Consider the following 26,739-nt stretch of genomic DNA (forward strand, 5'->3'; position numbering starts at 1 on the left):
CCTATATCCAGCTGTCATTGTTCCTGTCTAATTCATGAGAGCGGATCAAGGATGGGATAGTCATTTAATTCGGGAAATGAAAAAGGTGTTCTGGCTTAGGGAGAGTCGATCCAAATTATTATTTTTTCCATCACAGGTGAAGGTTTGGTGTCATGTTGAGTCTTCTTTGCCTTGTGGGTTTTAAATATACAGTTAGTGGCCAATTTATTAGGCATACTTGTGCACTCTACAACACTCTGGTACAACAGCCCTGCCATAACATGTACCTTTGATCACTTTCTGTTGTCTCTATTAGTCTTGTTTCCATTTTTATTCACATTTTGAGGAATAGAAGTAAACAGCAAAATTTATTTTTCTTCTTCTTTGTTTTTTTTTTTTTTTTTTGTTTTTTTTTTTTGGTGGTTGGCAAACAGCTGCGTTTGTTTCCAGTTCACAAAAGCTACTACTTCTTCTTTTTTATTATAACAGCCATGTGTAACGTAGCCTGTACCGCCAACTTTTGTCAACACTACGATTTGCGTGGCCTAGTTTGTTTGCCCCAAACCAGTTTATGGAAGCTAATTAGAATTTTCTTTTTTGTGACATTTCAAACGTTCAAATCCACCTGACAGCCCGATGGAAACACAGCTATTGTCGAAATGAGGAGGGGCAGAATATTAGAAATACTTCTGAATATAATGCAGTCCAGTCCAACACTATCACTTATTATGAGGTCAGTGATAAAAGAGTTAACAATGATGACAGTGTGTAAAACATTACAGGCATCATAAGAGAACAGCTCTATTTGACTGCATTAGGTTATACAGGTGTACGTAAGTGTAGCTTGAATGTAAAAAAATGTTAAACATAGAAAACAGCAGGCAGTTAGTAACTTCCTTTGAAAGTGCTGTAATTCACTTTCATTTGGCAAATGCAGAAAAAAAAAAAAAAAACGTGAATTGAACTTTGCGCAGTAATCCCTGCTTATGTGAAACAGTGGGGAGCAGGTGTGAATGTGCATGAATATAATCAACTTAATCAATGCTGCCAGCTTTGAATACTCATGAAGGCATTGCAGCATTGCTGGGTTTAAACAAAGGGTTTAAATATTTTTAATACTGTCTTTCTCATGCCTGTATGTTGCAATTCAATTTCAAACCCACACATTTGGTTCCTTTCCAGTCACATGACATGTATTTGCATTGCTTCATACAGAAGATGGCCCTTTGTTTGAAAGCACATGCAGTTTCTATAAATAAAAAAAAAAGTTAGAATTCTCATTCTGGGTCACGTCCCACGAAAACAAACAGCTAACGAATGTGCATCATAAGTGTGCACTCAGGAAGGAATATCGTTCTTGACAGTTGGGCGCAGCCTGTATATCCAAGTGGCTGAAGAATACCTGTCTCCCATTCAGATTAAGCATGCCACATTTATTTTCATTACTGGCAGATGACAGTTGCTCACCCAAGATGCAGAATTGATGAGGAAACCTGTTTTGTACGCAGCTGCGGGGGAATAAATGAAATGCGAAGGAGATCGGATCCATCACGTCAATGAGGATGGACAAATATTGAAGGGACACCGACGGGGCAAATTGAGTAGCAGATGACAGCCTTGTGGAGCAGAAAGAATCTGCTCAGGGTGATTCTTGTTTTTTTTTTTTCTTTTTGACATGCAGCTCACCCTGCCGGTATTACGTCTCATTCTGACAATATTGTCAGGACAGGATGTTTGTAGGATTCACAGGGCAAACAACCGGAGAAAGAAGCTAAAAAAAAAAAAAGCCTTTAAAAGCTGTACTCTATCTGAGTCCATATTGAATGCTAATTTACAGCCGGGTCTGCCAAACGCTGTGAGAAGTGATTTTAACTATCAACCTGTAATAGAGATTTAGACGTTGCCTGAGTTCTCTTTCATACAGTCATCCTTTGACCTTGGTGTTTTAAACTACCTGTAATATAACCTGTCATGACTAAGAGGTGATGATATAATCTGGGTGTCCTTCTACAAGCGGCTTGGCGATAACTTCCCCAGCTTCCCCAAGCCTTTTTCCGTCACCGTTATATCGCTCACATCCAGGGCCAGAGCCTGTTAATTCTGCTTTATGACCAGAATGGAGGACTCTAATCTTCAATTTCCATGATCACTTCATTCTGTAAAAGCCTGTAAAATACATCTCATGTTAGAAAGTGAGTTTTTTATTAGGATGTTTTCTCCAAAATTAAAAAAAATAAATAAAATCGGCAACTTGTAACGCAGCACTTTCTGTCAGATGCTACAATATAGGCCCGAGCTCGGCCAGATACGTGCAGCTAGCAATTAAAGTGAAATACTCAAGCATAAACCAGCTATTAATCTGACCGACTGGAAGAGGCGCACTCATGGGAAATGTCAAGTCAAGTCAAGTCAAGTCAAGTTTATTTATAGAGCGCATTTAAAAACAACAAACGCTGGTTGAAATGCTTTACAGAGAGATTAATGACAGGATTATTCGATTGATGATTAGAGTTAAACAGAAACACAGGGATGAAGTATTAAAAACAAAGAACAGAATCATGAGACAAACATCACCGCACCAGCAACAAATAAAATACAGTTTAAAACAGCATGTCTCCATGATGACAATTAAGAGGCTAAAGAAAACAGATGGGTCTTTTGATGGGTTTTAAAGGTATCAATGGGAGGAGGTGATCTAATTGTTGGTGGAAAACTGCTCCATAATTTATGGGCAACAGCTGAGAATGCTCCATCACCTTTGGATTTTAACTGGATGTGGGGAAATGGTGCCTTTTTTTTTTTTTTTTCAAGGTAATTTCAACAATGCCTATTTTTGATGATTTCATCGCTGCCAAGTGTGTAGTAGGCGTCAGCTTTAAGACCAACACTGACGTACAGTCTAACAGCAAAGAATAGCCTGAATCATAATGGTTGTTGGCTTTTCCTCTCTATTATCGGATGGATATCAATTCTTTGACGTGAAATTACTTTGCCTGAAAAAGACTCTGTAACCGCTAAATGAGCCCAGTTGGAGCCACAAGGCTCATTTATACCATAATGAATGACCTATTGAAATTGATAGGCAGTGATTGTGGCTGATTATGTTTTCTCTGTGAAATCTTCAAACGCTTTTCTGCATTACCTTCCACGCCACGGCTGTCAGCTCAAGTCACATCAGCCACATTCTGTCGGTACATTTAAAAAGAAATGCATAAGGACTCGCGTCTGATGTCTTCTTCCTCTGCCTCGGAGGAAGAGTGGGAGAGGACGATGCAGCGTCGCACGCAGAAACAACAGTTGTCAGTCGTCGGCAGAGTTTACAGTCGAGTTCGAAAACAAATTTCCTTCTTGTAAGATGGGAGGGACGTTTGGGGATTCGCGGGGCACTACTGGCCACTAAAATTAAATCAGGCTTTATATCTTGAATTTTATCTGCAGTACTTCACAACATAATGTCAGTTTTTTTTTTCCTGAGACTCTGGTGATTTAACTATATGGCAATAATTTCTCTACTGAGTTACAGTCTAACATAAAATATAACTTTTATTGAGCATCAGATTCCTTCCCTTTCAATCAAACCTCGCTCACTGTCTCGGCTCAGTAGGGAATGGGAGTCGCAAAGCATTCTGGGGTCAGCGCCGCCATTTTTGGAGTGTTCGAGCCGTCATTATCTCACTGTCACTGCATATACATAAAGCACAACAGACAAATGCCCATAAGAAGAGAAGCTAATGTTATGCTAACTGAAGCTAATGTTATGCTAACTGAATGCTAGCTGGCTAATCATGTTTAATGAATCAAGCTTTCTCTAGCAAATTATTCAACATGCGTGTTTTGTGTTAGTTCAGCAGTTCTACAGTAAACAGCCAGCAGATGGCGCTCTTTCCCTTGTAGATGATGTTATAGTTATGCCAAAATCCTGAGTAACTGCCATTCTTTGTAGCCAACATGTAGCATGTTGCAGCCTATCTAATTTTAACTGGCTACGTAACATACCTCCCAATCTTGTTTTACGTTTGTTGTTAGCTCTCGCACACAAAGCTCCTTAGCATGAGCTAATTTTTGTTTGTTTGTTGGTCGTATGATTGGCTGTTACAGGCCGCCATGCGACAGTGTTTGCCGACCGTGTCTAAACTGGCGTTTCCTGGAGTTACACTGAGTTGTCCTGGTTGAGACTACCAGGCTAGCTGGTTGACTGGTTGGCGCAGAGGTGATGGTTGGATTTGCTGTTTGCTGTCACATTCCCATTTCTTGTAACTAATAACCAGCGCATGTGTTAAGTTAGCATTATGGCTAACTGATGTGCGTGCTAACACATGAATTTGTACTTGGTATTTGGATTTTTTAGCTGCAATATCGTAGTTTAACTAACGTAGCACTGGAAACGTGCTATTGCCACATAGAGATTTAGGCTTTGCTTCAAAAGTTGTTGATCTAAATGAGTCACATGACATGTCTCTAGCGACCATGAACAGAACTTTTACTTCGGGAACCGGGGGCCAAAACAGCTCAACTCTATCGCTGACCGGAGAAGAACTGACCAATCAGTGAAGAGAACTAAAGCTACCCTGTGACTGGACTTTTAACTTGTCTGCTGGCCAATGAAATGATGGGTGTTGCAGGTTTGATGTGTAGGAGAGAGAGTCGGAATAGCGAGTCGATATCACATTCGTCTAAGCAGCAGCAAATTTACATGTAAATTAAGGTGAAAATCACCCTTTGAAATCTGCATGATTTATTAAATGAGGGGTTTTCAAATTAATGTCTTATGGTGTTAATCCAGTGCCTGGATTAGTTTTTGCATTCTATGAACCTCTTATATATCTTAATAACACCTTGAAAGGATAATTAAGGGATTTGTGAAATATTTCAAATTAATGTGTACGTTAAAGGAAAAGCTATACACCCCTTAAATTATACATTATTTGTCAGCTAAAGGCTTTTTGAAATAGGGTGTTTTTTAAGGGGTTTTACTCTCACCAAAAAAAAACAACCTCTAATGAATTAATTAGTTAGAAATGAAGGGGTCGGTGGCTAACATACCAAATATCTTTATCCACAATTAAGGTGTTACTGAGGGTGTATGTTTTCAGGGGTAAATTAAGGATTAATTTATGGTCATTAAAGGGATTCTGATTTATATGTTATCAGGATTCCAGGCTCAGTATATCCAGTTTTTGATAGATATCTTGCATTGCTTGGGTTAATTCAGTTTTTCAGGAAAAAAAAAAAACCTTTTCACTGTACTAAGAGCTGTGCAATTCATCCAAACAGAAAAGGAATACTTCATTAAACAAGACGATCTACCAGAATCTGACAGAGCATCATAAACAAACAACACTAGAGATGTTTGTACAACAAAACCGCAATCGTGCCTCTCGCCTTCACATATCGTTTTGTTTTCATGGTTGCCTTTTTCTCCTTTGCAGATCAACAGAGGCAGTCTGTGGACCCTAAACCAGTAACTGGGTGGGTTGCCATCTGTGCATGTTAAGACAGAATTTAACTGTAAAATAAAAAAGTGAGTAAAAAAAAAGTGGAAAATTGAAGGAAAAGTGTTTTCCCAGCTGTATCTTTTTCTAAAACTTTGTGTTATAAAATTCTTTAATCTACAGCGTTTTATTGAGGCCTAATTAGTGCAACACAAAGATGCAGTGTCCTCCTGTGACATCGCTGGAGGACAAATTCAAACTCTTTGACTCTTCTAAAACCAAACCAAACTTTTTTTTTTCAGATCAGGATGATATGAGATGCATAATAATTCAGCTGTTTCCTTCTTGGTGGTGGTGAAATGCCTCTTTAACACAGCACAGATTGGTCGCAGAGCCCATTTGGCTGCCGAGTTAGAATCGGCAGATTGAAGTTACCGGAAAAGATGCTCCTAACTGATCTGCAGGAGGCAAATGGAAACAATGGCAACGAAACGATCACTAAAAGCTAGGAGTTACACTTTAATCCCGCTGCAGCGTCCCTGCAAATGATGTCAACGACGGAGAGGGTTATTTGTTTTGCAGCGTTTGAGGCCGAGAGCCAGTACACAGCACATGTCACATCTTTTGGTGCTGCTGAAGGTTTCTGTGAAAAACTGCCTTAAACTTTGTATAAAAATGAAACCAAAAACTTAAGTAAACACCAGCCCCAACAAAGGAAGACAGTGTCATGACTAATGTCTAATGAGATTATTTATCGCCTCAGAAGTTACATTTTCATTGCTTTCTCCCTCCCCCGCCTTCAAGTGGAATTGGTCACACGCTCTGTTGATATGATGACTGTTTCCACATTTAGCTCTGTTTGACTTGTCTTCTGGATGTTGTCTTGGAAACTAATGAAGGGCTGTCTGCCCACAGGAACAATGGTGGTGCAAGTGGCAGCCACTGATGCAGATGACCCAACGTACGGGAACAGCGCCAGGGTGGTGTACAGCATCATCCACGGACAGCCCTACTTCTCAGTGGAGCCCAAGACAGGTCGGTGCAACACATGTTAGACGACAGCGAGGGCGATTTAATGCACAGATATGACCACATTGTGTCATTTTAGGGCACTTTATGCAGGATTTTCCTAAAAAAATAGATGTTTAGCCTAACACTAACGTAATCCATCACAATCATCTCTTATGACCGACTAGAAGTGTGTGTATTTATCTGCCCTCCGCCTGTAGCTTCTTCTTATTTTGCTGAGGATGTTTCTGGGCTGCAACCTTTGGGCAGGTGTGTGTAGCCTCCAGCCAATAACAGCATGCAGGTGAGGTCAGGACTTAGGCTGACACTGTAATCTGTTTCATCTGTTTCTGAAGCTCAGGATTCTCCTGTATGGACACAAAAACCATGTGCTAATGTTGGCCTGTTGACTGCTGTCTGTAACTCCACAGATTACTAATGATTGCAATCAAGTTATTATCATGACAGATAATTATTGTCTACTAATACACCTGTTAGTGAGCTAGACTGATTTTTTCCCCTAAATTTTAATATATATCTTTGTGTAATAGTGTCAAAAAACATCACATTATGGGCATCATAAAAGTCAACTTTATGGCACAACAGCTGTATTGGATTGTATTAGATTGTGCAGCTGTACTGAATAAAGTGGCCACTGAGTGTATTTAGTATTTAGTGTAGCTTTAAAAATATCATAATCAATGCAACCTGACTGAGGGCCAGTTGAAGGCCCTCAGAAATGTGTCTCCTAATGAGGGTACACTGTTTACTTCTTGTTTTACCTTACTGGTAAAACCATTGAAATGTTTATCTGAGCCATTATATAATATAGTGCAACAGTAGCTCAAGCAGAGAAGAGCCATAAAGTCATTTATATAAACTTTGCTAACGTTGGCTAACATATAAGCTGCTGGTGATACCAGATCAAGTCAGACTGTAGCAGCAAAATCCCTGAGTTATGCCAAAAGTTACACTGTGTGACTGTAAGTGTTGCTCATACTGGAATACACCAGACTTAAGTGCCTTGATGCTGACTATAAAAACACCAGTGACACTTTTATTTTGCAATCAACAAGCTAAAGCACCGAGTTTCGAAGAAAGCAGCCGACATCCAAATTCTATCATCGCTCGGTGCAATGAAGATAGCGTCGATCAAATTAGGAAACGGTTAAAAAAAGCCTGAGAAAAAAAGGTTCAAATGAACAGAGAAATAAGATGTGAGGTAGTTTGTTGACTTGCCGGGCGTTTTATCCTGAGGAGAGCAGGAGCAGTCCTCGCTACGTCTTCATAGCTGGCTCATTAGCCAGTGCCCTGCCCAGGCTCGGCCGCTTCATGCACAGCACTCCTGCTAGAAAACATAAAAATATGGGCCATCCCATAATATTAGACGCCGTCCTCTGCTTTGGGAGCAACACACACACACACACACACACACACACACACACACACAAACGCACAAGCCGGGATTTTATGAATGTCGTTCTAATTCATGAACTGGTGAAAGCCACTGCAATGCAGGGATTTATGTCGTTTATTTTTCACACTCAGGCAGACACAGAAATAGGAGGGAAGCTCAACAACAATAATTCCACGGTGACCCGTAAGGTTCACTGTAAACATTCAATAAGCCTAACCATTGGAGGAGAATAGAGCATTCCAGAGAAATGAATGTACATCTCGAGAAAGGAAATGACTTTGTAGTGTGTTGGCGTTATGGATGTGGTGTCTGAGGAAGAAGAGATATGAGCATCCACAATTCAGCACACTTAACCAGGAAGTCTGCACAGTATCACAGAGTTTCTGTGTTGTTTTTCACTTTCTGGAGACCTTTGACTAATGAAGCCTCCTGCTGAAGCTTTCATTAGGGAACATTTCCATGTTTCCATGTTTTGGGGTGAACATTTACATGTTTTATACACTCTAAATGAATAAGTTCCTCATGGATACTCTTTAAGCTCCAGCAGTTCCACTGGGACTTCTCTGAGGCTGTAAATCTTTGATTTTCTAAGAAGCTAAAACTACTGTGGGCTAATTAATGTGTTAAAATGCTGCAATCACCTTCCTTAAGATGAGTTTGGTTTGGAACTGGGGAATTTGCGCTTCAATGTTTTTCTCAGTTCCTTTCTGCTCAGCTGGTGATCAAGCACCAGACATGCACGGATGTTGAAAATTCAGATCCTTTTTTTTAAATTGTAGTCATCATTTATGCCCTCCAATAAAGCTGAAAATGTGGCTGGTTTAGTCCAAATTTAGCCCTAAGACAGATCATATCAGTGAAGGGGGCTATTTTACTCTTCGTGTTTGCATTGTAAAAGAATCGAGTCTTATAGATATTTTAAAGGAGTTGATATATGCTTAAAAACAATTTCTTCTTTGTCTTTTAAATGAATTGAAACCAAATTTTCTGAACGTTTCCAAGACTTTGAGTGCTGGAGCACATCTCATCTTGAAGTGTCTCATTTCCCTGACGCCACGCATTCATTTGCACAAATGAACCTCTAGCGCTGGTGTCTCCTGGCAGGACAAGCTACCATGCAAAAATGATATAAAACGTGTTGCTAGACATAGAAATTAAACTAAACATTAGATATTCTGCCTCTCTCCTTCCTGAAGCCTGCTTTAGTTGATTTTTATTTTCTATTTTCTGTCACGGTAGCATCATTGATTTGGTCTCTATCAACTCCTGAGGGAAACATCTTGATTTGTATCTGTTGTTAATGCTAGCAGCTCACAGCTAGCTGCTATGACTGCTTGCTGTTTGGTGCTGGACAGGTAGCATTAAGTGGATTTGCTTGCTCTTTTAGCTGAAAACGACTTAATGCATCATGATGTTTGCGATCAAATGAAGTCCAATATTCACATTTCCTTTTAGCTCTGTTTCGGTCTGCACAAGCCCCAAAATTTCCCAATGCTAACATGCCAGCTTGAAGTTAAGGTTAGCATGAGGTAGTTGCATACGGTTAGCAACGGCAATGATGTGCTGCACCATTTTCTCCAACATCACCAACTCTAGCTTGAAGCATGAAACTTTAAGCTCACATTGGTGCTCTTTCTATAGAAGGGCAACGGCTGGTTTATTAACCTGTCAAACATGCAGCACACACACACACACACACACAAACACACACACACACCTAAATGTGCACTCAGACACAGCCCTTGGGCCCCTGCCAGCGCCTCGGTATTCTGCTGCCCATCACTGCCTGACCACGACTGATTATACTTGGCTCTCTTTCCATCCACGTAGAAGGTGATTGGATCTCATGGTTATGAGATGCAATATTGGTGTCAGAATTGAATAGCATGGATGACTGTCAAGGAGGTGTGACTCCATGTGGGACCTGATGCAGGGAAGCATGAAGACATGTTCTCTTGTTTGACAGGAGTAACCTTAAACAACGGCTTATAGAACAGTAAGTTTTGTGTCAAGGGGAAAATCCTGCCGGCTTTTATAGCTGCAGTGCCTGTTACTGCCTGGAAGTCTCTACTGGCTTACTGAAGTTTCTGAACAGATCTCTTTTAAGATTTTTCCCCTTATATTGCTACCTGAAAAAGTATGAGACTCAACTGTAATTGAGAGAAATATTAGGAAGTGTTCATGCGGTTACCTTCGTCTTCATCTTAATTTAGTTGCCTTTCAAGAAGAACTACCTTGGGGAAATAAAAATTTATGCTACTAAAAAAATGCTTGGCTGGTTTCCTGTAAAAACCGAGATCCTGTAGTGTCATCAACTTCTAACAGTGTCGCACCTTTTACCAACTTTCCACCTTTTGTACTTATTTGTCTATTTGTGGCTTATTTGTTTGACATCCCTTAAAAATCACAGCACTTCCTCTTCTATAGTTATGTTGGTTTTAGCTCAGAAACACATTGAGCTAGAGACCTCAGTTGCAATATAGCTGAGTATAAATAAGATCCTGGACACCATGAAAAACGAATGAGAAACTTAAAATAATAGATAATAAAGTAAAAATAACAAAAAGCCAAATTAGTAAAATCATAAAACCATAAGAATGAATAAAGCAGTTAAAATTTAAAGCAAATGAATCAGCTAAAACAAGGAGAACAGCCGGGGGTGAAATAATTAAATTAAAATTCTGATCATGAAGAACTAAAAAACGGGGCCTCATTTATCACATTGTGTCCGGCAGAAATTTCTAAAACAGGGACGAGACTGGTTGTTTTTTATTTTTTATTTTTGGACCGCTTCCCTTTGGCTGCTCAGTGATCTTTTACAAAGTTTGCGAGGACGCCCAAATGCATCGATGAGTCTCAAGTGAGACTTCATGACACCAATACCAATTAGAGCGAGAGCAGACATTTACTTAAGTGATGTTCAAACAGCATGTCTGCCCCATAAAGTCCCCATTACTCTCATGTCATGTTTTTCTTAAGACCCATTCAGCTCAGTGACCGCAGCTCATTCTTTCACCGCCTCAGCTGATGACGTGTTTTTCATTAAGCTAAGTGGATTTTTAAATCCCAAGGTTGATATTTCAAAAGCTTTAATGGGTTATGATTGCTTACTGTAAGTGGCCTGTGTTCTTCCACAGTAGATTGTGATGCTAACCAGAGTCAATTTCTGCTGCACGCCGTACAGACTCAGCGTGGTAGATGAGACGTGATGCAGGGACGTCGTCAAATGTCAATCTACCTACAGTCTGTTTTGTATCGAGCTGCCAAAGTGTTTATCGCTGTCTCTTAGATCTTCAGAGTGACAGTCGCTCACATGTGCATGCAGACATTTGTTTGCATATTGACACCAATTTGCTTTTTCAGATTTTCTATCACATAAGGATTTAGGGTCTGTAGAGCTGAAAATGTCAATCACAACACAATGTGCTTGTACCTTTCATGTAGCATACATTCCTTTGTGTATTTTCTTTCCTTTGATCCTTGAAATTGAAAGTTGAAAGTACTGCTACAGTCTTACGTGGTCTGGCATGACCACTAGCTTATGGTGGCTAATGTTAGCTAATGGTAGCTAAATTTCACATTTCTGAGCTAGTTAGACTTTACGTTTCTTCTGAACTTGTGCTACTGTTACACAACATTTTTGCCATTTTTTAGCATGTTTCCATAACAGCCACATGTTGCCACAGTTGCTTCTGTCTTTAGCTTAAGTTATATAGTTTTGCTTTAATGAAACCTGGGCGAAACATGCATCATCTGCAGGGCAGCCGGACCCTGAATCGATAGCATAAATGTTGTTTGTGTTGGAGGAAGTAACCTGAGCAAAATCTAATCCAATGCAGCAGGGCTAAAAGCACTGTTAACGTGAAATGAGCATTTCTTTAATAAAGTTAACATAATGTAGCAAACAGCGCCCTCTGTGGCCACAACTGGAAGTTACAGGATAAGGACACAGTGAAATCATTTTCTCCTCAGTCAACAGCTTGTTTTATTACTGTGATAATACCACTAATATTCACCTGTGGCATATAGACAAGAGTCATGAAGTCAGCTAACTGACGGTGCATAAAGTGAGGTAACATTATCTAACATTAACTACCATAAACTACCGGACCAGAATAAATAAGGCTGCAGAAGAAAAAGTTAGTTACATCGCCTCAGTTTAAATGGTGTTACGGGTGTTAAATATTGTGTCCATGCTCAGTATTGGCTGTGAAAGGGACCACGGTGTTTGTGTTAACTGTTAGTTTTTAACATATTGTCAATACCATGTATCTTACAGAATACACTCCCGGGGTGAGACGCCAGCTTTTAGACAGCGCCCCAGGATTGAGTGTTGTGGGATGAGCGTTGTGCTTCTGTCTTTGCAAGTTGCTAATTAGTCCCATTTGCAGCACAGGCCCGGGCCATAGCAGAGGGTGACTTTGACAAAGTGCCTGGGCTGAAATACACTCTAAGCTCCACGCTGCAATACTGCGCTAGCGATTAAGTGGCAGAGGGCTAATGGTCCAGGGGGGGAGGGGAGGAGGTTGCGTGTGACCTGGTGTTAGGTGGGAAGCATCCTGGCTCTCTGTCGTCTAACAAGTCTCTTTACTCTGGTTCTTAATCCCAAATTGAATCTACAAGGTGCCCTTGGGAGAAGTACTTAATCCTGAATAGCTCCAATAACTTCCAAGCAATGCATAATGTTGGCAAAATATATAAGATGCCTACAGGTGCACAGTTAAGACAGCATTTTGTAATATATGTTGATTGATAGCTCGTAGTTTAGTTTGAAGGTGATGCTGAAATGGTTATGCTGTTAAGGACTGCGCTCTAATTGATGGCAGGCTCAAGGAGGTTTGAACAGCTGCCTCCAGCTCCATACACCTTGGTGATATGGCAAGTCCTCTAGAGACAATTATCCGCACACATTAGCACTGCTAAGCATGCGTGCATGCTCACAAACCTCAATGGCTGGAATAACAAGAGCAGAAAATGCAGGTGCCTGAATGAGAGGATTAATTACATTCTAAAGGGGGAATGTAAGATGTGACACGGCTTGCCTCGCGAAGCAACACGACTGTGACTGCTGAATATGACAGGCACTCAGGTGAGAGGAGCCTGGATGGACCGAGCTTTGTCTTTTTCTCAGCCTGAGAATCTAATTAAACTGGATGTGCGCAAATAAAGGAAAAGGCCAGCAACAGATCCTTGTGTAATCTATAGCTGCTGTGAAATCCAGATGCTGGGGTCAAGAGGAGACCGATCAGTCTGCGATGAAGATATTAGCATAGTCTTTTTCAAACCTTGTGCTTGTCTTTACCCTCTTCTTTAAACATTCGTGTTGCTGTGGCTGTGGACCAGATTCCTGTAGTGGTGACTGCACTAAATCGAGAACATTACAGCTGAAGGCTAGATATAAATCTGGCTGCCTCCTGTAATATCGAGAGGGAGACACAATTTTTCAATTCTAATTGCAAACAAACACATACACCTGGACGTGCACACAGACGAACACACTTCCTTTCAACAAAACACCACAAATTAATGGATATTGTGTTCTGTAGCATGTTTGACATAACAATATGCTTCTGTAGCACTTAGTACTGTATCACAGGGCCCTTTTAGTGTTAATTTCATCAACGTAAACTATGAATCCGGCTTCCTTTTTATCCCATGACTACAATGAGACAAAATCTCTCTATTTTTTCGTTGCAGTTGCGTTTTCCTGTGCTGCACATGTCGTATCAGGACTGAACCACAGCACACAGTCAGGACTCATAGTAACTTACAAAGTAAAGCTACCACTGACGACAGCAGGGCTTGGGAGGAAGAAACAAGGTGATATTTGAGCCCATTTTTGTTACAATGACGCTGAGAAAACAGGACGAAACAAATTCATTCCTTTATCAGAAGGGAAGAAAAAGACCTGAAGAGACTCATTAAAGGATCAGGAGACCTGTTGGTAGAAAATGGCAGAAAATAAATGTTCATGAGTATGTTTTTATTAGTGTAAAAATAAGAATTGTTGTGCTTTCGTTATAAAGAGCTCTTTGTATCTACAGAGGGAGCTGGTCTTCTTTCAAGGAGTCCGCCATGTTCTTACAGACTGGACAAACCGAACACAGGTGCTAGATAGAGCCTTTCACGTTTTTAGCAAAGAGGGTGAAGCAAAGGGTATTCAGTCAGTTGAAATCTGCAACCTCACTTCTAGACGCCACTAAATCCCACACACTGGTCCTTTAAGACTCACCACAATGAAACTGAGGTAGATTTACAAAAGGTCAGGTTGTTTCATTTCATCAGATAACTAAGGGATAAAGAGACAAGACTGACTGAAATGCTCAATATAATATGATGACTAAAGACTAAAATGTCAAGTTTTCATTGACTTAAACTGGACTAAAATTGTTGAAAAACAGTAAGAGGTCGACTAAATATGATAAAAACTAACAAGGACATGTGACGCAGGTCTGAGACTGAGACTGGACAGAAAAATAGCTGACAAAATAAAGAGTATTTCACTCTGGCTCCTTGGGTGGGTGAGTATAGTGACCCATGATTAGAGCATGATGCTTGAATGTCACTTGGTAATAAACTACCTGGGCTGGAGGTTTTATTCCCTGTTTGTATGGCCTGTTTTTTTGTGTTATGGGATCTATTCCTTGTAAGTGCACCGCCTGAGGGTTCAGCAAATCACATACTGCACCCTTCATGTTTAAGTGTTCATCACCTTCATCAGTGCCTCTCATAGCTGCACGCAGAGCCAGAGGGTTCCTCCAAAGTCTGCACTTTTATTTCCTCTTCCCAAGACAAATGTCAAGTATCTGGGCTTTAGCAGGGAGCATGGCCCACCCGTCTGCCGCCAGTGGTGTGGAGACAGCTAGATAAATGCACGGCTACAATGCGTCTGGCTTGCACCGGAGGCGAGGAGTCACGGCGCAATGCGAGGCCGTGCCGTGATAGCGACAGAAGGATTTTAATCATCGCCTCTCCCCAGGAATGACACCAGCGCCGCACGGGGTAACAGAGATAGAGAGCGAGGGGGGCTGGCACCCAGCAGACAAACAACAGCCTTGCAACACCGCCGTGTGGATTAGCAGTGTCGCTCTGTGAGAAGTATGTGTGCTTCTGGCCAGGCGGGAGGAGAAACATGTCGCTGTTTTTTTTTTTCTAGCGTGCTGGAATCAGGATTCATGGCATCATTAACCACAGCCAATATCTCTCAGGCTCCAACACACCAAGCTGATATTAAATAAGTATATCAATTGTGTGTGAATCCTATCTATGGTTTAGTGAGACCATTCATTTGTCTCACTGCTGGCTTAACATCTGAACATCTTTCTCAAGTTTATTTTACCTTTTAGGAGCCATCCGTTGCAGATGTTGTTACAGTCCAACCATTATCCAGCTTCCTCCTCAGCTTTACTTCTCCTGAATGTTTAAAGATGCCTCTTTCAAGTCTAGACATGCATGCTTTGTCTCTGTGGTATTGTTGTGCGGAGTGAAGAACAGAAAAAGTTTTGCTTTGTTTGTGTCTAGCTAGTATTAAGGGAGCCTTGCAGGATTGAAGGCTTGAAGTAACCTTTCTGATGCAACTCAGCAAACAGGGTTCACAGGTGTCGCTACAGCAGGCACCAGAGCAGTGGTGGTGCTCTTTAATTGGCTACGAGGTTACACTGTGGAAGGAACTACAGAGGGGTGATGAATGGGTGGATGGAGGACAGATGCAAGGGATAAACGAAGCAGATGGGTGAATATCCACGGCAGAGAGATAGATGCCTGAATTCTCGCATAAAAGCATTAGGCTGAAAAACAAGGGGGAAAGAAACAGATGACAGTTTTGACTTTGCGGTTGAGGCTTTACTGAAGGAGAGAAAGACAGTCGTGTTTTCCCCCAGTGCTGGATGACAACGTCCCACCGTTCATTATTTGATGCAGGACTGAAATTGCGTGTTTTGTGGAGCAACAGCAAAAGATTATTGCTTTATTGACCACCGTCATCCCACTGTAAGCCCACTGGCAGGGACTTTGGAGAAAAAGAAGCGGACGGCTCACTATAATTTAGCTAACTGAGCCTTTTAGTTAGAGCAGCCAATAACAGTTTTCAGCTGGAGGGACTGTAATGACATTAATAAAGGATGGCAGAGAGAGAGAAAATTAAACACTTAATGGAATTGTTTATTTTCAAGTACAGCCATGGTTAACGGTCAAAAGGCATCTTCATTTTTCTCTTAAAGTGTTTTGACCCACTTTTCTTGATTTGTTTGTCCCTCGTCCTTTGTTCCTGGATTAAGCTTAATTACGAATACAATGTGTGTGTGTGTGGGAGTGTGTGCGTGCTTCCACTTGTGCTATTCTTGAGAGGACCGCACTTGCAAGGTCAAGAAATCGTTCTTCGGGATAAAGCAAGAATGAGGGCCAGGTTGGACGTGTAGTGATGAGGGTCGTGGTTTTGCACCTGGATAAAAAACAGCACCTGCCAGTCAGGGTCATAACTCAGTCGAAACAGAACACGTGAGCCTGATATACACAGTGTGAGACTTTGTGGACCTTATTCATGGTAGTAACAGCAGTTTATCAGAAATCTGTTCATGTGCTACATCCACAGACCCATTTAGAATTAATGCAGTTTCAAATGTTATCATTTTAATGTTGTTTGTCCATTCATGGTCACAGTGTAAACAGGGTCTGCAAGTAGCTAATGCAGCGCTACTTTCCCTGGCGCAGATTAACTGAACATGTCAACAAATTTAGCCCAACAGGGTGGGCTCAGGTGTAGTCTAGAGCCAACTAATCTGCTGTCTGCATGGTCAAATTATACTTCCTGTTTACAGCACCCAAAGCATGATGGGAACTGTAATGCATATTCTTCACAAATTGAAATAAGAAAACAATGTGGGTGACAAAACTCATGAAAATCTTCTTTTTTCCCTCCATCACTACATTTTATATTAGCATTAATGTAACAGACATTCTCAGCTACAGTATTCAATCATAGTTGTTTGAACCTTTTCCCTCATGAGATCAGCTGAGAATCCATTTTGCCAGCCTTCAAGTTACGCACTTGTGGCCAAACCACAGGCGTGAGGACGTGAGGAACGACTGGCAACTACAGGTGTGGTTTGAGTGTGATGACAGCGAGGGACGCGACTGTTCATTTGAAAACAACAATAGCGGCTCCTAAAGAGCTTAACGTTGATGCTGTTATAGCATCAGTTTTATCAGAACAGGAGAGTATCATCTCCTCCCGACTGGCTTCGGCAAGAGTCCTACTATGCATATGATGCGCTGGTCTGATTGGTCGAAGTTAGACCGTGACAGACAGATGGTTCATCCAATCACCTGCCAAGTATTTTTTTTGAAAGTGCCCGCCCTTTTCCAAACAGTTGCCATGGACGACTTCCCAGATGGTTCAGTGTAACAAACCATCTGGTGCATCGGCTTAGTAAACCTGGCATACAGGCAAAAATAACGATTTGAAATTGCACGAAACCTTTTGTTATTGTACTTAAAGTAATATGTACCTCTCTCATACCAAATAATGGTATTTCTGACTCTGAAAATTATTATACTGTTACATGATGTATATGCCATTAGCCTGTCAATTACGTGACAGCATATTGGTGCAAGAGTATATGAAAGGAAGTGAGGATTGTGCAATGAAGTGATTTTCTTCTATTCTTTTCTTTTCTTCTTTCTTCCTTTTCTTTTTTGGGGGACATGACCATTTTCCATCATTTTGAGTCACGGCGACCTGACAAATGGAAGTCCAATATTCACCCTCCTCTTAGCTCTGGTTCATCAACTTCTGAGTAAATATCTGGCTCTTTAGCTGCTAAATTTTTCACTATGTTCACCAGCTAGTTGCTAACTGTCTGCCTCCAATCAGTAAAAGACAGGTATAAATCTACCTCTGCTTCTTCAAATCCACCAGTGGATCCTTGCCAATTCCACGTCTAAAAACAACATAGCCCTCATCAAGGGTACAGCTGATTGAGAATTCTTCAGTACATGTAATGAGCAAATAAATACAGCGTTTTTTCTCTTTCCTCCTCGTGAGAGTGGGCCTCAATTACATGTAAAATTTCTGTGCAATTTAAAGGATTATGAGAAATTCTTCAGGTGCCAACTCTTAGCAAGAGTCTGTCTTTGATCTGCTTCATCAGGCTGTGAATGTGATAAAGCAGCTAAAAAATGATTCATTTATTCAGGAACTGTGTGCTGTGGCTTTGTGGGGTTCGTAATGAGTAATCTGCCATGTTCTGTAGGAATCTTTAATAAGTGCCATTTAATGAATGAAACACATTGTGTGGTAAGTCATTAACTTTGTGAGCAACAGTGATTGCTTTTGAAGGATTAGGACACTTTTCTTTGCATTAAAATGCATGGCGTTAATTTTTTCTGGAATTATCATCTTTGTAGTCGAGAGATAAAGACGAGATTGGAAAAAATGTCATTAATGAGAAGATTTCTCTTCAAGCTTTTTAGTATTTCGTGCATGTGTGCCACATCTTGGCCTGACACTAGCTGTTTCATACAGCAGCTCAGGTGCAAACTACAGACAAATGCCAGTCATTTGATGCCAGTGTTGTCACATCTCTGATCTTTTTTTTGATACGGATCAATCAAGACAGGGCGACAGACAGATAATGCCTCCCCTGGCGGCTGAAATGTCCCTTTGCATGTGCTCACTTTTCTGACAACGTCTTAACGTCCTCATCATACATCAGACCACTAAACTATTTGGATTGACAGCACATTTTAGGGCACATAAGAGTCACAAAGCATTGCTGTTGTGTAAACAAGCAACCAGCCATTATGGACACATCCATTAACCTAAGTCATGTATTCTTGTAATTACTGCTTGAAGAGTTGCAGTTAACAGGTTTTTCCAGCCTGAATTAATATTTTTGGGCCATCAATTTTGACATGAATAAATACTTCCACTACTCGAGTGTTCTTCTTGTCAACTGAAATAATTTTAGGGCTTGAGGTGTAATTTTGTTGGTGTCTTTTAGTCGGGCTTTTTCGATGCTTTCATATTAAAGATGAACACTTGCAGTGAACTTGAGGCATTTGAAGCTTTGTGGTTTCTGACCGCAATCAGTCTTCTTGAAGGATGAAGAATTAGCATAATACAGATGAAAATAATAGGAATATAACATTTATGAAACACATTTTGACACCTAAAGCAGTGATTCCCAATGAGAAAAGACTGTAGAGCTCAACTAATTAATAGAAATTACGAATTATTTAAAAACAAATTGGCTTATATGTCAATCATTTGAACCACCTGAGCATGTGTTGCTATGAGAGTGTGTGAAAACTAGCAAGCAGACAGAGAAGTCTAAATATTTATAGATAAAAGTAGCAGATAAATTGTTGAAAAATACTTGAAGTCATGAATAAGTAGTTTAAATATCTAAAAGCAATGGATTAATCGTTGAAATATGCAAAAAAAATCAAATTAATAGCTGAATTTGTTAGCTTAATGGATGAAGGGGTGAAATATACGTAGCTAAATTGTTAGCTAAATTAAAGGCCTAAAAGGTTGAAGTAGTTGGCTAAAATTGAAATAGATAATATGTACAATTAATACACTTACAATTAATAACTAATGGTTGGAGTTACTTTTAGCATGAAAAGATGCTAAAAGTGAACAGTTAGGTATCTAAAAGTAATATTGATATATAGTTAACTAAAGGATAACTGGTTGTTAGCTAAAACTACTAAAGAAACAGTACTTAGCTAAAAGTCATGGATAAACTGTTGATATGTCCCGTTTTAGCCACTCCAAGCGGTAGTGGTAATGGTAGCAAAAATGCTAACTTGACCAAACCAACCAAACACGGACAGTTATGTGTGAAAACAACATGGTAGTGATTTATTGTTAAATTAATCTATTCAAATGAAAACATTTGAAACGTGCCAGGTGGTGTCGATGAAGGAGTCAATCTGTGGCCTAAAGCATCTTTTGCTCCCTCTGTTCCTCTCTCCTCAGGTGTCATCAGAACAGCTCTTCCCAACATGGACCGGGAGACGAGGGACCAGTATGTTCTCGTCATCCAGGCCAAAGACATGGTCGGCCAGATGGGCGGCCTCTCCGGCACCACCTCCGTCACAGTCACGCTGACAGATGTCAATGACAACCCGCCTCGGTTCGCTCACAGTAAGATTCAGCTTCTGATTGTCCCTGCAGGGACGATTAAGCTTGTCATGTCCAGTTCATGTCATGTTCTGAACAGCTCAGCAATCAGAATAAAACCTCCAACTCCTTGCTTCACTTACACATTTTTTTTTGTTCTAGCTGAATGGGGCTTTAAGGATCTATTATCATTGGAAAACCACTTGATCTCAGACAAGCAAATGAGGGTACAGTTAGTTCTGTGTTCAATGAATGCAGTGTGAAAAAGACTGGGCTGCTGACAAGAAATCATTGGACAGTATTACATTTGTTGTATTATATATAACAATACTGAAGAATAATTTTTCCTCTACATTGCGGTAGAATACAGTTGAACACAAAATATTCTTCAATCTCAGAAGCAAAACACACGTGTTTAATGCTCATCTCGTCCATTTTCTGACTGCCTTCCTAACTCTGTTTATCTTTGGAACTTCCCTGCATTTGTACTTTCAGCCAAACATTTGGACTTTTGGCGACCAAATTAAAAAACAGCCTTCCTGCAAGGTGTGCACCGCCCTGCTTCACTCTTCAACAGAGCAGGGGGCTGCTTTGGCGTTGGATACCAGGATCAATCGGGCTCCGTTTTTTTGTTGTCAGCCTATTTCACGGCCTGCTAATGGGTTCCAGGCCGAGCTTTAGGATTCAAAGGCATGCAGTGCTTCTCATGATAATCCGAAGCGCCGGCAATCGGTTTACCGCTGATAGCCCAACCACTGTCTGGCTGGTGCACTCACCACTGGACCGCCATGAAGCAGAGTCAATTTGCTGGCCCCTGGGGGGAAAGAAAGGTTCAAGTTTGCACAACAAGTCATCAATGCGGTTTTAACCCAGTCCTGTCACGCTGGGGAAAAAAGAGACTTTGGAGGAATTTTGGGTTTTGCTCCTGCTGTCGCACTCTCAGGGTCATGGGTCAGAATCGATAGACCATTACGAAGCATCCGAGCTGATAGAGAGGGGAGCTATAGCTAGTCCTTGGAAGAAACGAGGGGAAAGAAGCCAAGGTTAGCTGCATGAGAGGACAGGCTGCGGGGGGAGGTGTGGGGAGAGGGGAAAAGAGGTAGGTGCAGGGGCAAAACGGTGAGAGGAAAGCAATTCTTTGGTCCTTTAAAGAGCTGCTATTCCACGGCAAATTAAAAAGCCATTATAAAGATTACATGGCGGCAAACAATGTCAGGCAGATTAGCATTTAGACGGTGGCTGAGGGAGACACTGTGAGGAACACAGAAAGGTCTGGTAATGAGCTCTGCCATGGTGATTGGAGAGATTATGATTATGAATATGATTCCCTTCTTTATTCCTATAAGAGTACTTTAAATCCGAAGGGTCAGACAAAAGCTCAAGGAACACAATGGAGAGTTTCGGAGTAATAGAATCCTCAAGTGGACATTTCATCCCGTGAAAGGTACCAAAGGGATCTGAGCCTGACTCATGTTTTTTTTTTTTCTTACTTTCTCTTTTTTTGGTCCAAGGAATAACCCATTACACTCAGATATCATTTAGGGAGTTCTGCATTTTGCCAGCAACACGCAGAAATTTGACAACTGAAATTCGTCTTTGCTTTCTTAATTGCATATTTTACTTTTCTATTGCCGTCTCGACTGCCTGTGCCGCAGAATGAAAAGCAAAGTGCTTCATTCCGTGTCTCACTGCTGCTGCCCGTTGTGTTATGCAACATGAATTTATTGAGGAGCCACACAACCGAATCAAAGCCGAAGGGGTATAACGAAAGCTGAGCCGCTTGAAGGTGAGTTGGTGGTGAAATAAGCACATCCATTATTAGCATCCGCTCCTGTCCTTCCTCTCCCAGAGAACTATCAGTACACGGTGCTGGAGTCACTGCCGGTGCAATCTGTGGTGGCCAGAATCAAAGCGGCGGATGCTGATATAGGCTCCAACGCAGAGATGGACTACAGGATCATGGACGGCGACGGGCCCGGCATATTCAACATAACAACAGATGAGGACACACAAGATGGGATCATCATCCTTCTAAAGGTACGGCACATACATATAGCTTTTATGTTTAGCATATATATTTAATATACCAGTGGCTTTCTGCCCATGAATGGTTCTACACTTTCCCTCCTGAAAGTCAGTTTTTGAGAAACAGCAACATTTTCTGACTGTCGGGAAAAGTCGTGTACGCGCGCAGCAGGTGTGGGATTGAATATTGTTCGGAGTATTGATCGGAGGGGTGTGACTATCCACATACTGTTAACTCTGAAATCCCTTCCTTTTTCTACCTGCAAGTACCACACCACATACCACAATATCACAATACTGCATTTTTCCTTCCTACTGAATGCCAACTCTATCTGTGAAAGCTACATTTATGTATGAATTTTTGTGTCCAGAAGCTAAAATGTCGTCACACTGTGAAACAAAATATGTGGCCAACCCACAGATATGAATGAATCTTGACTTGTTCATGAAACAGCTTATGGCTTTCCATAAAAAGCCCTAAACCAACAACAAATTGATCCCATTAGGGCCGATACAACTTATTCCTTCGTGCCACAGAGCTCCATAGTTGTCCAAAAACCATTAAAAATACATCAGTGAGCTACGCAGTTGCAAGGCGATGTGTTCCTTCATTACCAACATGGGCAACATGGGCACTGTAGTTTATTTTGAGTGCCCAATACACCATCTACTGTAAATATTTACTAGGGCACCAAATGTGTATTGATCCACAGCTGAAAATAGTCCCCAACAAATGCACTATTCACTCCTGTTTGAGTGATGTTTGCTAAGAACTATAGCGTCCACAAACTCACTTCTCCTTTTTAAAAACTGAATGTTTTCAGTATTAAGTAGGAATGATGGGACTGGATGCACAGACAGTCAGAAAGTATTAAAACACAGCACTCAAGCTGTTGGTTTTGGTCTTTTCGTGCAATTTTATGGGGACGCACAAAATGCATTCAAGAATGCATCACTTTTTGATGAAAAGAAAAAAGCGCGTCTCTCGACCCGCTGTGATCTTTAAGCATAAGCAGCTTGTTTGCTGCAGGATATCAGGATAACTGCCTCTCCCAGTTTCCATTACTCCTCTTTCCCCTCTCACTCTGTTTCAAAATGTCTTCTGCACTTTTGACTTAAGCTGTAATCGCTAATGACAAATCAGCATTGACTATCTCCAGCAGCTTTGATTGAAGTAAACATCCAACGGTTAATCGAACCACAGCAGCTCACAGAGATCACTTTAGGGACTGAAAGGGACATTTTAACACTTAAAAAAAACAGTCTTCACACCATGGGAACCAGAATGCTACAGATAATTGCCTACATTGATGAATAAAACTTCTCATTTAGATGTGTAACAAAGCCACTTATTTGTTTCTACAGGACATTTGTTGCACATTCTTGCCTCACTTTTGGATGCACCAGAGCTCATGGCTCACACTTTCCATTTCAGGGTTTCAGAGGACTTTAAATGATCTCCTCAGGCCACTTGGAAGTGACAGATCAGTGCTGCAGCTCTTTTGTAGCAGAGGGAGAGCCATTGTTGGACACTAGCAATTCTTGTCAGATGGGCCAATTTGATCCTTTGTTTGTTTTGCACCAAACTCAGACAATTACAACAATGGAGCGAGTCACTGACAATGAAACTGTCAAATCAATGTTCTCCTGCAGTATATTATACGTTGCAATTGGGAGCTCCAAACAAAATGGCAAAATGTTTCAAAACCATTCATTTCAGAATGGTGTGTGCCTTCGTTAAAATCAATATGATGGCTTTCACAACACAAAGTAACTATAATCCATCAGAAAATGACTGTTTAAGTCTGACTTCATGTTAAATTGTAATGGCTCTTTAGAATCAGCATCTTTAATTGGGATCGATATCTCAGCATTGTTTGAATGATTTACAGATTATATAAATATATAAGCTGTTCCTTCACCCTTGACTGACTGGAAATGTGGAGTAGCCAAAGCAGTGCAGTCTCTCCAACAACGAACTGAACATTTTTAACCACCTCAAACCCCACGTCTCTTATTTGACAAGAAAAGTGAACATCTCTCACATATGTTCATGCATTCTTCCTGTCTGTCACCTCCAGCCTCTAGACTTTGAAACAAAGAGCAGCTTTTCTCTGCGAATCGAAGCCACAAACAGGAATATTGACTCCAACTTCTTGAGTCTGGGACCATTTAGCGACACAACATCTGTCAAGGTGACAGTGGAAGATGTGAACGAGCCACCGGTCTTTTCCACGCCGCTTAGCAGGATGGTTGTTTCGGAGGACGCCAAAGTGGGCACCTCGATTGGGAGAGTCTCTGCCCATGACCCTGACACCTCCAACAATGCCATCAGGTACTAACAATTTGCTATTCATCAACTTAAATATCAGTCATGAATCACTGTAATTTTGAAAAGTGTTAAAAGCTATTCTCCAGAGCTGTTTGTTAAAGAACAAACCCCAAGAAGAAATCCCTGTAAAGCTCCCAAATCAAGTAAAGATTAATTTGTTCATTAAGGGGTTAATCCATTCCACTGCTCCACATTATCTACAAACACAGAATCCGTAGACCCTCGAAAGACCCTGTGTGGCTGTCACAGTGACAATGCCAGATGGTGGGAGGGCTAAGGAGTGCAGCATTTGCAAAACTGAAATGCCATCTTGAACGAGAGAAGGGCATTCCTGCAGGAGGGTCAAGGCTCAACACTTGTGCCATGGCATTTGTGACTCAAAACAAGCACTCACATTGCCAATCTGTGCGGTGTCACTCTCGAGATCCCCACCTATTTTGCATTAATTGAATGAATATTGTATGGTATTCATGCTTGGTCTGTTAGGATTGTTAGTAATCTTAATCAGAAAATCAAATTACTCCGCCATTGTTGCTGTAAATTGCCTCTTTTTGCTCCTGTGACTGTTATCAGCGTCTGCAATATATTTCACTACATCTGTTGAAATTAAAATTATTGTGGAACTAATGCAGCCACAAGAGTCAAATTACATTGCAATAATACCCTTTGGATGTAGGCTAATTGAAGTTGTAATTTTCTCCAGAAATACGAGTTGCTGTGTATTGAAAGGGTTTGATCAGTGTTGTGTGCTGAGGGACAAGTAGAGAGCCTTCAATTTTATCAAAATTTAATAGGGTTTTGTTTCACTCATGCTTTAAGTTTCTGCTGCATTTCTGGATTCAAAGTAATCTCTGGACTGGTGTTAATTAGTTTAACTTTTCAGACTCAAAATCTTATGTTAAAGTGTGAACGCAGTTTATTGGTAATTGATTAAAGTTCTCCCTGTATCAGCTGAAAATCTTCAGTGTGATTGTTGCAAAGCTTGATGGAAGAAATCTACCATAATATTTTCTTATAAGTAAAGGAAACATTAAAATGTCAAATCAATAACATAATCCCAAAGCCATTTTTTAAAAGCATCTTGATTGTGTGTATCGTTGTGTATTTTTGTTCAGGTACTCCATTGACCGAAACACAGACTTGGAGCGTTTCTTTAACGTGGACGCTCTAAGTGGGGTCATCAGCACAGCCAAGCTGCTGGACCGAGAGGCCAACTCGGTGCATAACCTCACCATCTTTGCCATCGAGAGCCGTAAGTTTACTTACAGCACAAACTCTCAATCTGCTATTCCAGTCGGAGTTGACCGTTCGCTAAACCGCTTCCCTGTAAAGCAATTGTCAGTTGTAGCCTAGCAACTGCATCTAGGCAGGGCAGATTTGTCATGCTTTGGATTTTTACACATGTTAAGGTGCATGTGGTTGCAGATGCTCATCTTTTTTCAGAGTTTTGTTAACCCAAAAACAAACAAAAGCAAAAGTGTATGGATTATACACTGTAGTCATCTGCTCTAATGTGAAATTATTAGCATGTCTGGCTAACTGGCTCATTACACTCAGTTGTAACCAAGCAATACTTCCAATGCCAAGGAGCAACAGCTAGCTACATTTGTCCTGGATGCTATCAGACTTTAGGCTAATGTTAGCACCTCTTGCATTAAATCCAGCATCCATCAAGTGTTACTTGATAATTAGTTTTGCTAATCGTTTAGTACTCATCTTGAAAGCCTTGTCTCTGAAGCTAAATCAAACTTTCACTTTAAAAACACAAGCAAGCATGTAAACTAAGCAACGTAATAGGGTCAAGTTAGTATGAAATATAAGAACATACTTGATACTAGAACTAACTAACTCAACAATACTTTGGCAAAACTAGAGCAACACTTTGTTTAATTCCATGTCTTCTGCATGAATCATGAAGTCATGAGGATGCTAACTTTGGCCGGGACATGCAGCTTTAGCCTTTAAGCTCAGTACTGTATCATCCCTGTAGCCATCAAGCACATCCGAGACTCCTTTTACAGGATTTTCACTTTAGAACAAGTCGGAAACAAGCTGAGAGCATTTAAGTCAGCTGGAAGTCAGAGCTTTCTACCAACTAATGGCGCTAATATTAGCTTAATTAGCTAATTTGCTACAGGTGATAAAATCTCTTAGCAACAGTTGTCATTTCAGCCTGAAAAGTCGATAACTGCTGGCTAGAAATCACAAGGCTGCTTTTGTCCACCTCTATTTTAGATTAGGGACCCACTGTTTCGAAAATTAATAAGAATTTCGAGCGGTGACTTTGCCACCGGGGTGTTGTAAATTGTCAGTTTACTTGTTAGCATCACGAGGAGTGACATGAAACCTTAAATCCTGTCCTGTTATCTTCTTCATAATGTCCCGTAGCATTCTGTGGACAGTGCAGTTGTTAGGTTTG

General features: G+C 40.8%; 1 protein-coding gene across 2 annotated transcripts in view; it reads left to right on the top strand.

The window, feature by feature from the left end:
* Positions 1-26,739, top strand: part of LOC121623743 (cadherin-7-like) — a 98,549-nt gene that overhangs the window by 44,922 nt on the left and 26,888 nt on the right. For both annotated transcript variants that reach the window (XM_041961166.1, XM_041961167.1), the window contains exons 3-7: positions 6,327-6,446; positions 19,820-19,987; positions 21,813-22,000; positions 24,070-24,323; positions 25,436-25,572. In XM_041961166.1, the coding sequence (XP_041817100.1) occupies positions 6,327-6,446; positions 19,820-19,987; positions 21,813-22,000; positions 24,070-24,323; positions 25,436-25,572 (867 nt within the window). The remainder of the gene's footprint in view (positions 1-6,326; positions 6,447-19,819; positions 19,988-21,812; positions 22,001-24,069; positions 24,324-25,435; positions 25,573-26,739) is intronic.

The sequence above is a fragment of the Chelmon rostratus genome, chromosome 20 (assembly GCF_017976325.1).
Source record: "Chelmon rostratus isolate fCheRos1 chromosome 20, fCheRos1.pri, whole genome shotgun sequence".
NCBI classification, from domain to species: domain Eukaryota; kingdom Metazoa; phylum Chordata; class Actinopteri; order Chaetodontiformes; family Chaetodontidae; genus Chelmon; species Chelmon rostratus.